The sequence below is a fragment of the Choloepus didactylus genome, chromosome 4 (genome assembly GCF_015220235.1).
Source record: "Choloepus didactylus isolate mChoDid1 chromosome 4, mChoDid1.pri, whole genome shotgun sequence".
Classification (NCBI taxonomy): Eukaryota; Metazoa; Chordata; class Mammalia; order Pilosa; family Megalonychidae; genus Choloepus; species Choloepus didactylus.
Window position 1 is genome coordinate 136453110 of NC_051310.1, and position 16258 is coordinate 136469367.

Consider the following 16258-nt stretch of genomic DNA (forward strand, 5'->3'; position numbering starts at 1 on the left):
GTGACAGTGGTTTCCTTGAATGCTAGGAGATAGCAAAAAAAAAACAAAACCAAAAAAAAAAACACTTTTCCCAGTCTTTGCAGATTTGCCTGAGTGCCTAACAATGTGTTTAAAGACTAGCCTGAGATGAAAACATGGAGTTCTTCCCAGTCTTTTTTGAGCATTTGTCTTTTCCTGGGTATATATGCATGGCCCTAGGAATTTCCCTGTTGTAACCATCTGTTTTTAACAGGAGCAATAGTTTGATCATCAATTGTGACCATGACTATCATTACTTTTAAATGTAGGCAACATCCAGGACACCTACTATGTGAAAGAATGCTAGAAGATCTTCCAATTCAAGGACCTAAGGGGATAGACGAAGATGATCCTGTTAACTCTGACTACAACTTGAAACTGACCAAATTTGCTTTCCAGGTTGATAGGTACAGAAATCTCCTTTTTGGATTTAGTTTATTATTTCTACTTTTTATGATGTTAACACAGCACCTTTTTACTAAAGGTCTTTACTGAGGGTAAATGCTTAAAAGAAACAAACAAAAAAAGCGTCTTTGCCTTGATTTAGTTTTTAAGTTACTTTCTTTCGCTGTAATAGGCATGAGTTCTACCCTGTCTTCCCAGGTCTTGGAAAGCCCAGCTAACATCATTGAATGAAATAATAAGGAGCCCTCAACTGGAGGTTTCCCACTGTGCTCCATGGTTCCAGGATATTTTGCATTTGGAGTCTTCTGAATCTGGTAACCACAGTACCAGTGTGCCGAGCTGGGCCTTCACTCCACAGCGCGTGTTGTATGGCCAGTATAATTTTCCACTGAAAGATCATGCCAAGACCAGTGATCCAGAGAGGTCATGGAAGATAATGCATATCAGTGAACAAGAGGAACACATAGAGTTTGAGTGTGTGTCTGTGACAGGATTCACTGTACTGTTTACTTGGGCAGCAAAAAGAACAGGCTGTTCCATTGCCCTCTGGGATTTGGAGACTCAGGGTATGCAGTGTTTTTCCCTAGGTAAAAAGTGTATTCCTGTAGACAGTAGTGGAGACCAGCAGTCATTCCTTGTTTTGACAGGTGAGAATACCTTGTATCAGATTGAAATCCATTGTTAAAGGTGTCCTTTGTTGATGTATTTTACTTCTGCTTCCCTGATGGTGTTACTGCTGCCTCTTACCTCTAAGTGTTAGTCTCTCATTTAAAGAATTTGGTGTTATTCTTGGTAATTTTGTCTCGTATGTTTTGATTTTTAATTAAGGTGCTTTCCATCCAGGTAAATGTTAAGATACTAAGTCAGAGAAAATTTAAGAGAATAAAGGTTGCTTCCAACCCTGAGTATTTTCACTTGACTTCAGACTGTACAAGAGGTTGCAGACTGGGTGCTCATGGGCCATGTATGAACTGTGGATTTAATTTTGTTTGACTTCTGCTACTTAGACCCCCTCAAAGCATTTTTTTTTAAATGTTTGATTTATTATAAGTATGTAAAATTTGAGGACTTCACATAAAAAAAAAAATCTGGACTTCTGGCTGTTACTGAAAAATTGTAACATCTGGCAACACTGGACCTGCATTCTTGCTTAGTCTCTTATGCACTGGAGCAAAGTTTCAGTTAATCTCTTTAGATGGGCCATTTTCTTTCCAGTTATGTTTTTCTTGGACTTCTCTCCCCACTTGCTTGGTCCCTGTAGACATTTGGGCTTCATATATCAGATAAGCATTCATTCAGTATTTATGCTATAGCCTCCTAAAAGGTTTTGAATACTGTAATTGAACTAACCAGATGTTTCTTCTTCAATGTGCATGTTTTGATAATCATGTATTTCTGTATTTCAGGAGCATACTGTTAATTGTTGTATTTTAGTAAACCAGAAATCTAACAGCTTTGTAAATATTTAAAGGTTCCAGGTATTGATTGTGCAAGATAATATTAAGTAGAAATGTGGGCTTTAGTGCTATTTCGTAGGATGCATTATTCATTTGAGAATTTGCCTTGCAGTCAGTGTTTTAAAAATAAAACTTGAAAAACGTTGAAGGGGGAGAAAGGAATAAAGATGTTATCTTTCTGTTGTTGACAGTGTTTTAAAACTCTCTTTCCACCAAATTGAGAAAAAGCTACTTCATTTTAGATCCTGGGAGGTCTTGTGTAACCTACCTGAATGTCTGTAAACAGGGAGATAAAAAAGACTCCTTTCTCTTCTCCTCAGCTGCATATCAGTTATTTACCCTTTAAATTAAAAATGTTGTATCAGTTGTTACACAAATAAAATACCCTATTATTCAAATAGAAAAATAAATAAAAATATTGAAAAATCAGGATGAATTAAGTTCATGTAAGTATTTCATGTCAATGAACGTACTTTTAATTATGGTACTCAAATATTGAATAGTTAGAAACCTCATCTGTGTCCTAGTAATTTACTAAAGCTAACTTTTTATTTTTCCTGTAGAAAATGGACTCTCTCTGATTTTGTTTGGTTTGACTCAAGAGGAGTTTTTAAATAGACTAATGATCCATGGAAGTGCCAGCACTGTGGACTCTCTTTGTCATCTCAATGCTTGGGGGAGGTGTTCAATCCCCATACATGCTCTAGAGGTAACAGAATTAAATGACTTGTAGGACTTTGCTCGATTATTTTCTGTCACACATTCTTATTTGACTCAGGATTTGGGAGAATTCATTTAACCTAGGAGCAAAAAGAACTATAATCTTGACCCATTCATTTGCTCAGTTCTGCCTGTTTCATTGCCCTAATTTTGCTTAACTGTTTACCCATTAGCTTTATAAAAATATGAGATTATAATAATAACCTTAGTAAGGAAAGAAAAAAGTTCCAGAAATGGAGTGAAAAATAAGCTGATGAGACTACAGGAAGTGGAAGGAAGCTATTGAAAGCTTGAACTGGAAAGATCCTTTATTCCAACTTTATCCTCCTTATTCTTCTAATTCAGCTATGGAAGGGAAACAGAATAACCTGAATTTAGGTAGCATTTTACAGTTCACAAATACTTTGTGTGCATTATCTAATTTTGTTTTGAAATAACTCCATGAGATGGGGTGGGCCATTTTTATTGTCCTTATTTTTAGAGATGAAGAAACTTAGGTTCAGAGTCACTGAATGATTGTCCCACACCCAAACCAATTAAAAACAGGAGCTAGAGTCAAAGTCGGGGCACTTTGTACTAAACCACACAGCCCCTGAAAGTGCAAAAATTTGAATTAATGTTATGTGCCAGCTTTTTTTTTTTTTTTTTTAAATAACTACTTTATTGAGCTATAATTCACATACCATAAAATTCATCATTTTAAAGTATAAGTATACAATATAAGGTAGTTGTATATTCAGAGTTGTGCAACAATCACCACTATCTTAATTCCAGAACATTTTTATCACCTCTAATAGAAACCCATACCCATTAGCAGTCACTCCCCAGGCCCCTTTACCCCCTCTTCTGCCCCCCAATCCCTGGCAACCACCATTCTTTCTGTCTCTATGGGTCTTCCTATACTGGACATTTCATATCATATAATATGTGATCTTTTCTGCCTGGCTTCTTTCACTTAGCATAATATATTCATCCATGTTGTAGCATATATTAGTAATTAATTCCTTTTTATGGCTGCATAATAATAATCCATTGCATGGATATACCATAGTTTGTTTATCCATTCATTAGTTGATGGACATTTGGGTTGATTCCACTTTTGGGCTATTATGATTAATTCTGCTATGTATATTTGTGTACGAAGTTTTTGTGTTTATGTATGTTTTCATTTTTCTTGGGTATATACCTAGGAGTAGAATCAGTCATATCACATGTTTAACTTTTGCAGAAATGCCAAACAGTTTTCCAAAATGGATGCACTGTTTTGCATTCCCACCAGCATTGTAAAAGATTTCTAATTTCTCCACATCCTCACCAGTACTTGTTATTGTCTGTCTCTTTTTATTATAATTATCCTAGTGGATGTGAAATAGCACCTCAATGTGGTTTTGACTTGGATCTACTAATAACTTACATTTGCATAATGTTTCCATGTACATAATTATTGGCTATTTTTGTCTCTTCTTTGGAGAAATGTCTATTCGAGTCATTTGACCATTTTAAAAATTTTGTCCTTCTGTTGTTGCGTTGTAAGAGTTCTTTACATATCCTGAATTCTAGATGGTCATCAGATATATGATTTGCAAATTTCTCCTTTTCATTCTCTTGATAGTGTCCTTTGCACAGAATTTTTTAATTTTAATGAAGTCTGATCTATTTTTATTTTGTCATTTGTGCTTTTGGAGTCATATCTTAAGAAACCATTGTCTAATCTGAGGTTATGAAGATTTACTCCTATATTTTCTTCCAAGAGTTGTATAGTTTTAGCTCTTAAATTTAGGTCTTTGATCCATTTTGAGTTAATTTTTGTGTATAATATAAGGTGGGAACCAAACGTCCATCATTCTTTTGTTTGTCGATATCCAGTTGTCCCAGCATCATTTGTTGAAATGACTGTTCTTTCTCCATGAAATTGCCACTCTTGTCCATAAATAGAAGGATTTATTTCTGGATTCTCAGTTCTGTTCCATTGCTCTATATGCTATTACCACACTCTCTTGATTACTATAGCTTAGTAGTGTGTGTCAACTTTTTATAAATTGTTGTATGTGTATCCCCCAATATCTTAAGGGAGTAAATTTAACTTTCCTTCTTTATAATACGTTTGCTTTTAACATTCTGATTTTAACTTAGTTAACATAACTGAAAGCTATTTGTTTTGATGCTTTTAACATTTTCCTGTTCAAATGTTATGAAACATTTTGAGGAAAACTTAACTTTTATATACTATAAAATCATTGTAGAGAATTTGGGTGATAAGGAAAAAAAAGAAAAGTTAAATTACCAATAAGGCTGCCGTCCAAAAATAACCATGCTTACTATTTGGGGAACTTTCTTTATAGTTGGTTTCCCTATGTATTAATATTAATAATAACAAGCAAGTGTTATCTCATTGATCTTATCAACTCTATGGGTAAATAACATTATTATCCCCATTTTCAAGATGGAGAACTGAGGCATAAAGAGGTTATGAAACATAAATCACATATACGTAGGCGGTAGATGGTAGAGCCAGGATTTGAACCCAAACAATGTGACTCCCAAGTCTACGCCCTTACACAATGTACATGCATGCATATGTATATGCTTAATTATAAGTATTACATGAATATACAGCATTGTTTTGCCTTAGTCTCCCCACCCCCCACATACACATGAGTAAATATGTATGCTTTACACAATAATAATAAAAGAAATACTTCTGTACCACCTGTCCACGTGAGAAATAGAGTATCACCGATATCTTTGAAGCCCTCTATGTACCTCTTCCTGATCCTGTTATCTTTTCTTGCTGAGCCCCAGAGTTAACCACCATTCTGAAATTTTTTTTATCGATTTCCTTGCTATTCTTATACTACTCCATCTAAATGTGTCCCCAAATGATGCTATTTAGTTTTGTCTATCAGATTTTGTGTAAAACGGAATCACACTATATATATTCTTTTGAGGCTTGCTTTTTATTCACTCAACATGATTTTTTTGTGATTCATCCATGTCAATGTGCTTAACTATAATTCATTCAGATTCACTCCTGTGTATAATTCCATTGTATGAATATATCTTTGTTTAGTCAACATTTAAGTTGTTTCTAGATTTTTGCTGTAACAAACAATGTTGCTGTGAACAGTTTCTTATACATCCACTGTAGCACATATGCAAGAGTTTCTTTTGGTGATAGTAGAATTGCTAGGTCAGTGGGGCATGTGCATCTTTAACTTTACTAAATAATGTATAATTTTCCAAAGTTATTTTAATAATTTATGCTCTCATCAGCAATGCATGTGAGTTCTCATTGTTGCATGTCCTTGTCATCATTTGCTATAGCTTAGATTAATTTTTTTTTTCCAATCTGATGGTATGATGGGTTTTAATTTGCATTTCCCTGATTAAAGTTGAGCATCTTTTAATGTATTTATTGGACATTTGATTATCCTTTGTAATGTGACTGTTCAAGTCTTTTGCCTGTTTTCTCTTGGGGTGTTATCTTTTTGTTATTGGTTTGTAGCATTTGATATAGTCTAGTTATCAATCCTTTGTTATATGCATGGTGAATATCTTCTAGTATGTGTTTTTTTTTTTTAACTGTCTTTATGTGGTCTTTAGTTTCAATGTAGTTCTTAATGTTAGTGTAGTCTTATTTGTCAGTCTTCCTTTATGATTTTTGCTATTTGTGACTTATCCTATCCTAAGGTCATAAAGGTTTGACTTTCACATTTAAGTCCTTTATCCTTTTGGAACTTATATTTATATATGGTGTGAGGTAGGGACCTATTTTAATATTTTCCCATATTGATAACCATTTATCTCAGTACTACTGATCTGAAATGTCTTGTGTGTCATGTTTGGTTTTTATATATGCATGAGTTTGTTTCTAAGCACTGTATTATGATCTGCTGGTCTTTGTCTATCCCTAAGCTGGTTCCTTCCTGTCTTAATTACATAGAATTAACATAAAGGCAAATTCCCTCTACCTTGTTCTTCAGGAGTATGTTTGTTATTCTCTGGCATATTTTAGGATCAGCTTGTCAGATTCCATGATGAGCTATTAGGAATTTGATTGGAATTACATTAAACTATATATCAAGTTGGGAAGAACTGACATCTTTAAGATATTAAATCTTCCTGTCCAAAAACAAAGTCTGTCCTCCCATTTTTTTGGGTCTTCATTAATGTCTTTCAATAAAACATTACAGTTTTTAAAATTTTGTCATAAAGAGCTTGACATCTTTTGTTAGCTTTAATCTTGATATATATATATATATACACACACACATATATATGTATACGTATGTATATATATATATTTAAATATACTGTATATATGTATGTATTGCTGTTGTAAATGGTGTTTTTTAAAATTACATTTTCTGTTTGTTACCAGTATAAAAAAATACACTTAACTTTTTATATTCATTAATTACTTATTAATATATATTAATTTTTATATCCAGCAAATTTCTAAATTCTCTTACCACAGTTTATTTTTCAGATTTTATTAAAGTTTCTGTATAGTCTATATATTACATCAGAATAATACAGTTTTGTTTCTTCTCTTCAAATCTTTTTTTTTTGTTTTTTTAATTCTTTTTCTTATCCTATTATGTTGGCTGGGGCCTCTAATATATTATCAGACAGAAGTGATAGTGTGTACTTTAAGATAGTCTTTTTTCAAATTCAGTTTTATTGAGATATATTCACATACCATACAATCGTCCATGGTGTACAATCAGCTGTTTACAGTACCATCAGATAGTTGTGCATTCATCTCCCCAATCTATTTTTGAACATTTTCCTTACACCAGAAAGAATAAAAATAAGAATTTAAAAAAAAGTAAAAAAGAACACCCAAATCATCCCCCCCATCCCACCCTATTTTTCGTTTAGTTTTTGTCCCCATTTTTCTACTCATCCATTCATATACTGGATAAAAGGACAGTGAACCACAAGGTTTTCACAATCATACTGTCACCCCGTGTAAGCTACATAATTATATAATCGTCTTCAAGAATCAAGGCTACTGGGTTGCAGTTTGATAGTTTCAGTTATTTATTTCTAGCTATTCCAATACACCAAAACCTAAAAAGGATATCTATATAGTGCATAAGAGTGCCCACCAGAGAGACCTCTCGAGTCCATTTGAAATCTCTCAGCCACTGAAACTTTATTTTGTTTCATTTCACTTCCCCCTTTTGGTCAAGAAGATATTCTCAATCCCACGATGCTGGGTCCAAGCTCATCTCCGGGAGTCGTAGCCTGCATTGCCAGGGAAATTTACCCCTGGAAATCAGGTCCCATATAGTGGGGAGGGCAATGAATTCACCTGCCAAGTTGGCTTAGCTAGAGAGAGAGGGCCACATCTGAGCAACAAAGAGGTACTCTGGGGAAGACTCTAGGCACAATTATAAGTAGGCTTAGCCTCTCCTTTGCTGTAGCAAGCTTCATAAGGGCAAACTCCAAGATAGAGGGCTTGGCATACCAAACCGTCAGTTCTCAATGTATGTGAGAACATCAGCAACAACCCAGGTGGGGAAGTCCAACATTTCCGCATTTTTCCCCAGCTCCTCAGTGGGACTCTGCATATATATTTTTATTCTCTGCCCAAATTACTTTGGGATGTAAGATACTCTTTTTAAGGTTAAGTTAGTTCCCTTTCTTTTCCCAGCTGTGAGTTTTTGTTGTGAATGGGTTTTAAATTTTGTTGAATGCTTCTTCTGAATCTGTTGAAATAATCATATGAATCATCTCTTTTAATCTGTTGCTGTAATGAATCATCTAAATAGATTTAATTATTTTTATTGTGAAATATAACATGTATGAAAAAGTTTGTAGAATATTTGAACAGTTTAACAAATAATTACAAAGCAAAAGCCCTGTAACCATCACTTGAGTCAGGAAATAGAACATTACTAACTCCAGAAGATCCTGTATGCCTACTACTAGTTTGGAAATCAGATATTCAGTTTCTTTTCTTTTAGAGGATATCCTAGAAATTACAACATGCATATTTAATTTATCAAATATAAAGTTAATACTTTCATTCTTATAGACATTACAGATCCTTGGAATGGTTTAACTTCATTTAACCCATCTCTATATTATTGTTGTCTTTACTTTTTTAAAATCCATGTTAGGCATCATTATTATTGTATATTTATGTTCATTTCCTTTTACTTAGATATTATACATTTTCCTTCTCTTCATTCCGTCATGTGTTTCAGGCCTTCCCTCTGCCTGAAGAGGGAAAGAATTTCCTTTAGGGAGGGGTCCGACTGGTGTTGAACTCTATTTAATCTATCTGATGTCTTTTTTGCTCTCATTTGAAAGACACTTCTGTTGGTATAGAATTCTAGGTAGGCAGTTATTTTCTTTCAGCACATTAACTTTCTCCATCTTCTGGATCCTATTATCATTGAGAAGTTTGCTATTGTTCCTTTGAGAGTATGTTTTTTTATTCCTCAGGCTACTTTAATAATCTTCTTTTTGTCTTTGGTGTTCTGCAGTTTAACTGTGATTTTATGTCTCACTAATGTGTCATGCATGGCCCTCAGTTGGAAAAATATTGATTTGTATGATACTAATTATTTAAAATTTAAGACTTAGTTTATAGACTAGTAAGAACTCATAAATATTCCAGGTGCTTAAAAATCGAATGCATATTTCCTGCTTGTCACAATAGTACTTTGATCAAAAGTAGTTAGACTTGTCATCCTTTCTTCAATATCTCTTAACCTCTATGTCTCTTTGCTGCATCATGGATCATTTCTTATCTCTCTCCCAGCCCACTATTTCTCTCTTTAGCTATGTCTAATCAGCTATTAAGCACATCTGTTGAGCTTCTAATTTCAATTTTTATATTTTTTTAATTCTAGAATTACTACTTGATCATTGTTTTAAAATGTATTTAAAATTTTTTTCAAATCTACAGAAAAATGCAAGTATAATATAATGAACACCCATTTACCCTTCATCTAGATTGACCAGCCATTAACATTTTGCCACAGTTCTTTTAACTGTGTGTGTACTTTTATATTCTGAACCATTTGAAAGTTGCAGACATCAAAACCCTTCACTCCTAAGTACATTAGTGTGGATCTCTTAAGAAAATAATATTTTCTTATTTAGTCATACATAATTCAAATTTTCCTCTGCCACCCAGAACCAAGGCATAAGCACGTTTGGTTTTGGTCTCCCTCTGGGGGCAGTAACGTTTCAGAGAGTGTCACCTTGCATGGGCCCTAGGTTTGTCCTGTCTTTTCTTTCTCCATGTATAACTTCTACCAGTATCTCTTACCCCCAAACTGCCTGGTCTTTTTATACCTAGAACTTTAAGCCGTTGATTCTCAAATCGTGGGTCGCAGAGTGGCAGCATTTGCATCACTTCGAGACCTGTTTGAAATGCACATCCTCAGACCCCATACCAGACCTCCTGACTCAGAAACATCGCAGGCAGACCTAGCAATCCATATTTTAACAAGCTCTCCAGTGATTCTTATGCACACTGCTTTAGGCTAGGGGTGGCAAATTTTTCTATAAAGGGCCAGATAGTGAATAGATAGTAAATATTTTAGAGTTGTGGGCCATAAGATCTCTGTTGCAACCATTCAACTCAGCCATGGTAACCACTGACAGTATGTAAACAAATAGGTATGACTGTGTTTCTGTGAAACTTGATTTACAGAAACCAGCCACAGGCAGAATTTAGTTAGTGGGGGCCTTAGTTTTCCAACCCCCTACTTTGGGCAATCAGAGACCTTGCATACGCTTTTAGGCAGCTGTGGGCTTTGGAGCTCAGTTGCTTTTCTGGATTTCTTCTTGTTTTTGTCTCCTGAGGGTTTCCTTCACTTTCTTGCCAGCTTAACTGAGCATTTAAAGATAGTATTTTTTTAAATCTGTGATTTTTAGGTGTTCTGTATAGGAATATTCCTCATGATATCTAGGGAGAACTGAGTCTGTTTTTATTCTGCTTTTTTCGGTTAACATATTATCCATCTTTAACGTTTTAATGCAAATAGTTTATAACTTAACTGGAAGGGTGATTCCCAAGTACCTATCTTTGAATGGTTTAGAGTTACAGAAGAGTAGTAGGGCTGGAAGGATTTATGTAGTCTAACCCCCTGCTTCTACTGAAGCAGAAACTGATATTTAGAAATGTTGCAGAGACTTGCTCCAGTTCACATAGTCACTGTCAGAATCTTCCCTAGAACCCAGCTCTTCATGTACTATAAAGATAGCCCGTGTCTCCTTCAATCTCAGCCATTAAATTGTGAAGTCAAATATATATATTTTGATTTCCTGATTTTTTTACCTATCTTTTTTTACTGTAATTTTGTTTTTCTCCTGATTTCCCTTCTTTCAGGCTGGGATAGAAAATCGTCAGCTAGACACAGTAGATTTCTTTTTGAAGAGCAAGGAAAATCTTTTCGATCCATCTTCAAATTCTTCTGTACCTGTTCAGTTTGATCATTTCCCAACCCATTTGTATTTAAGAAGTAAGTAGAATAAAGATTTCTACATTTGTATTAATCATTATGTCTTTTTAATCTTTCAAATTATTGTTGTTTTCTGATGACTTATTTACTTGCCATAACTCCTCACAGGATTTTATATACTTTGTGGGAAAACTTGAGAAAGTTGTTAGTACTTATAAATAGTCTCATTCTAAGTGAGATATTTATTGTTCATATACTATACTGTACTTTGCAATTTGGTGTGCAAGGAAGAGATGAACTTTTTAAGCCAAGAGAGAATAAAATTGATTTGGAAAATTGTCCATCCTTGCAAGTGTCTGAGACTCTGTTGGCAGTGTGGTTGGCTTAGCTGTGATTGGGACTTGTTATAAAAATTTTCAGACTGACTCTTTTGCTTTTTTGTTAGACTACAACAATTCTATTCAAGATTTTGCCTTTCCTTTTTAATAAATGGGAAGCCTAGCTTTTATTCTTGGACCAGGTAGCCATGCAAATGCTCTCCTTAGAGAGGCAATGTAAAAAAATATTTTCCCTTGTACCTAAAATTTTATAATGTGCTTTTTTTTTTTGCTTGATAATTATTTCACTTGATAATAAAGATTATAGACAGCTTTCTTGCTAATAGTAGATATACTTTTTATCGTGGCATAAAATTTCATTGTATGACTACTGTAATTTATCTAACCCCACTCCTATTAGGCGTTTAAATTGTTTCTGATTTTTACTATAACAGTATTCTATGAATGTCGTGTGTGTGTGTGTCTGTGTGTGTGTGTAATTTCACATGTGTACAATTATTGGGGTAAATTTCTAAAAACAGAATTTCCAGGTCAAAGAGTGTGCATAATTTATGTTCTTAACACTTTGATAAATTGCCCTCCAGAAACGTTCTGCCAGTGTGTACTCTAGTTATGTGGAGAAAATGACAATCTGCTTTTCATTGATGTAGTATCCTCTTAATTTTCACTGAGAATATGAATTAGAAGGTTTCCTTTTTAAAAATCATTCTTTTTTGCTTTGAGTGCAGAGTTTGGTCTCCCTCTTTAGAATTGCTAAATTTTTTATGCTCCAGTTTTTGTTTTTTATTTTAATCTGCTTGAATTTACAGAAAAAAGTCTGGTTTGTGGAGGGAGCTCTGTCAGCATTTTATGGTCTTTATTCACTTTGCCTGCTGTTTGGTGCTTAGTGATTCCTCCTCACCCCACTCTCACCTGAATTGCTCTGCTCTAAGGGGAGGGAATGGGGCTGGGAATAAGAAGCATGGATATAGCTTTACCTGATTGGGAAAGCTGATGTTTCCCATCATTCTCACTCACACTGAAGCAATCCTAGAGGTAGACCAGTGTTGAGATAAACAGAAAATCACTTCATTAGTGCCTTCAGCTGGCAGATGGAAGTGGCTTCAGGATCCCATACTTCTTGCTGTCACCTGCTTGTTTAAGAGCATGACTTTGGAATCAGACAGGTAAGTTCAAGTTTTGGCTCTGCCACTTACTTTCCAAATTAGCTTGGGCAAGTTATTTATCCAGTGTGTACCTCAGTTACCTCATCTGTGAAATGGGCAGTGTAACACCTACCTCTTGGGTTTTTGGAAGGAATATATAAGAGAGCATTTATAAAATACCAAGTACAATACTGAGGCTGTAGTAAGTCATCAGCATAATAGTAGTTAGTAGTTATGATAGTAAATAATACTAGTAGTAAGTAGAACTACTATGAATTTGGCAGGTGTTAAGACCGTAAAAATTCTATGAGCTTTTTGAAAATTCCTATTTTATGTTTAAAAATATTGCAACATGATATTTTGGGATATGTTAACTTTGTTGGGAGTAACCTGGTGTTCTCCTTGTCAATCTTTTTGGTTCTTTCTCAGATGTGGAAGAGCTAACACCAGCATTGGATTTACTTCGTTCTGCAATTAGAGAAAGCGATTCTGAAACCCAAAGCAAACACTTTTCGGAACAGTTGCTTAATCTTACACTGTCCTTCCTTAACAAACAAGTAAAGGAGCTATTTATTCACACTGAAGGTAAGAATAGCAACAAGGAAAGTGGCAGTTATAACATTCCTGTGTCAGGACAGAGATATATGTGGTCCTGTTGCATGAGAGCATAAGTAAGCCATGGAGTGCCATTTGCTGAACTTGGTCAAAGGTCAGTGTGCTATTCAGTGAGTGAAACTGGTTCTGATACTGGCAAAGTTGGCAGAAAGACTCAGGAATAATTGTTTTGAAGAGAGTGAAAAGTAAAACACAGAGCTACTGTGTTTTACTGCAAAAACTTCAAATATTTATTGTTTGAAATTTGAAAATAACTGAGTTTGAATTTTGGCATTTTCCAGAATTCTTTATAATGGTTCATAGTATATTCTCTCCCTCTCTCTGTCTCTTTCTATAAATGTATGAAATTGGCCTACTGGTGTTTTCTGCAGAGTTAGATGAACATCTACAGAAAGGAGTGAACATTTTCACCAGGTACATTAATGAACTTCGAACCTTCATGATGAAGTTTCCTTGGAAGCTAACAGATGCTATAGATGAATATGATGTAAATGAAATTGTTCCTAAAGTAAAGGGGAGTGATACATGGGAGAAACTCAGCTTTGAGGTAACTTACTAATTATCACTTTTTAAAATTTGCCAGATTCAGAGGATTTAAGAAAATAATAGAAGAAATAGAATTTTAGAATCTGTACACTTGTAATTCTGAATTTTTGCTAAGGGTTTTATAGTTCTTACTGTTTTGGGCATTGCTGGTACAACTTCAAATTTATGTCTACAAGCTCTGTTTATTTAATTCAAAACACTGATAGAATCCCTCTTAATGCCAGATCTGCCCACTTGAATCTGGTGACAAATATCCATGTGAAGTGATACTCCTTCCTTGACTAGAGCCTGGCGCTTTGGACTCAGGCATCTGCCTATCCTCTTGATAAATCGAATTGCTGCTGGTGATTAGATTTTAGGAAACTTTTTGACCTCATGACATTACTATTTGGAAGTATACTTGATCTGAGTCCTATCTCAGATGCTAGTTAAGACATCTTGCCAGTTAAATCAGCTTAATTTTCTGTGTTCATCTGCTTGCCTTTCTTTATAGAGTATAAGCACAACCAAAATGTGCTGCCTTCCATATGACTAGGGACTGGAAATATCCCTCCACTGACATGGAGAGTATTGGCTTTGGGAAGACAGTGGCCAGAATAGCTTAACCTCAATGATAAGGTTGAGATGCTGTCAGGTCAGCAGGACTGCTGTTCTTGGGGTGTAGGGATGGAGAAGTCCCTGGTATGACTGCACTTTCTTTATTTCTTATTCAGTTTCTAACCAGAAATTACTTGATTTCCTTGTGTTTTCCAGCTTTTCTTTTCATATCTCCTTCACAGGTTTCTTTTCCTGTTTTTTCCCCTTTATTGTTCTCCAAAGCTCCATTCATGGCCCTCTGCTCTTTTTACTTAGAGATTTTTAACTTTTGGGGGTGTTAGACTTTGATGTGGACTCTGTCTCCAGACAAAGGCATGTGAATGTGTGCATGTGCACATATATACACTTTTGCATGTGGCTTAATGGGGTTTACAGACCCCTCTACAGCCCCAGTTAAGGTTATCTGCCTCCTGTTCTCTTGGGTGTAGGTGCTTAGTTAGATCTCTGTTTCTTCTCACTTGGATTATTGCAGTAACCTTCTGATGCCTCACTTTCTTGAGCTTGGAATCCCTTTCATGAGCTTGAATCCCTTTCATTCCACTCTCCAAACTGATGCTTGAATATTCTTCCTGAAATTGTATCTGGTTATATCACCTCTTGCTTTTAAGATCCTCAGAGACTCTGCATAAGTTTCAGGATAATATCCTTTTCACGTACACAAGGTCCTATATGATGGGCTTTTCTTTCAAGTTTCTTCTACTACTTTCCAGCTTTTCCTCCAGACACATTGAGTAACCTGGAGATCCCTGAAGGCTTGATGGTGTTTCTTGCCTTTGTGCCTCTGCATTTAATAGTTCCTCTTTTTGGAACACCTGTCCTACTCTTTCTCCCCCCCCCCCCCCCATATATATGTAACACTTGCTTGTTTTTAAAATTTTTAGCACATCAGTTGCCTCTCCTAGGAAACCTTTTTAAGTCACCCTTCTTATTTAGATGCTTTTCTTCTGGACCCTCCTCCTAAGCATCCTGGAAATACCTTTATTATAGCCCTATTGTACAGTAATATGATCAGTACTTTACTTGTGTGTTTGCCACTAGGGCTGCAAAGTCCTGGAGAGCAGAGTCTGTGTTTTAGTCAACTTCATATTCCCTGTGCCTAGCCCAAAATCTAGTAGTAAATTTTCAATAAAAGTCCCTTAGCAGGTACTCAATAAAAGAATAAATCCCATGGTGATAATCATAATAAGGAAATAAAAAAAAGAACTTAAAATAAGGCAAGTGTTTTGCTTCCTTTTCCTAGGAAGTTATTGCCAATGCCATTTTAAACAACAAAATACCAGAGGCACAGACCTTCTTCAGGATTAATGGTCATTCTGCTCAGAGACTTGAGGAGCTTATTAGAATAGGCCTAGATTTGGTCTTTGACAATTTAAAACAGAACAACATAAAGGAAGCCTCTGAACTTTTGAAGAATATGGTGAGTGGCATAATCTGTCCAATCTTAAAGTCCCTAATATAAGAAAAGCTCTTTATGTATTTCATACAATTTCTAGTTAATACAAAAATTGATTTGTATTCATAGTTGTGTCACAAATCAAGAAGTTTGTGTACCCTTTACTAGGGAATAATAATGGCGTTAATACTGAGAAATGTTCTTTGGTACTGAAACTTTCTTGAGATTTTTAAATGGATTTTTTTTGTTGTTTTTTCATCATCTGCTTTGTTTAGGAGGAAACATTGTGAAAGCACGCACAGGACCTTATTGTTGGCTGGGAGCACATTTTGTATTGTTCATGTGACCCCTTATATCTCCCTTTGAACTTTCTGGTGATTGCAGTTTTTTTTGGGTCTACGTGCTTCGTGATTTTAGCTTATTTAAGAAAGGACAGTCCGAGAAGTAGGACTTCTGGACTAAGATGAGATCTGGCCTTAATTTATATGATTGGGGTCTTGCGCATGGTAACTTTCTGGAAGTGCAGACAAATGAAACTATGTAAAGTGTTGTTATTTGTGTTGAACTCAGTTTCTAAGTGAAATACCATAGCAGG

At 35.1% G+C, this 16258-nt stretch overlaps 1 protein-coding gene across 4 annotated transcripts in view; it reads left to right on the forward strand.

Moving 5' to 3' along the window:
- The window catches only part of SPG11 (SPG11 vesicle trafficking associated, spatacsin), a 96374-nt gene that overhangs the window by 22962 nt on the left and 57154 nt on the right, over window positions 1-16258 (forward strand). For 3 of the 4 annotated variants that reach the window (XR_005216472.1, XR_005216473.1, XM_037834098.1), the window contains exons 5-11: window positions 288-425; window positions 622-1070; window positions 2444-2589; window positions 10957-11089; window positions 12942-13097; window positions 13499-13674; window positions 15511-15687. Coding sequence is in view for 2 of the 4 variants with exons in the window: in XM_037834098.1 (XP_037690026.1) it covers window positions 288-425; window positions 622-1070; window positions 2444-2589; window positions 10957-11089; window positions 12942-13097; window positions 13499-13674; window positions 15511-15687 (1375 nt within the window). In the remaining 2 variants the exon portion in view is untranslated. The remainder of the gene's footprint in view (window positions 1-287; window positions 426-621; window positions 1071-2443; window positions 2590-10956; window positions 11090-12941; window positions 13098-13498; window positions 13675-15510; window positions 15688-16258) is intronic. The other variant, XM_037834099.1, reaches the window with a different exon arrangement.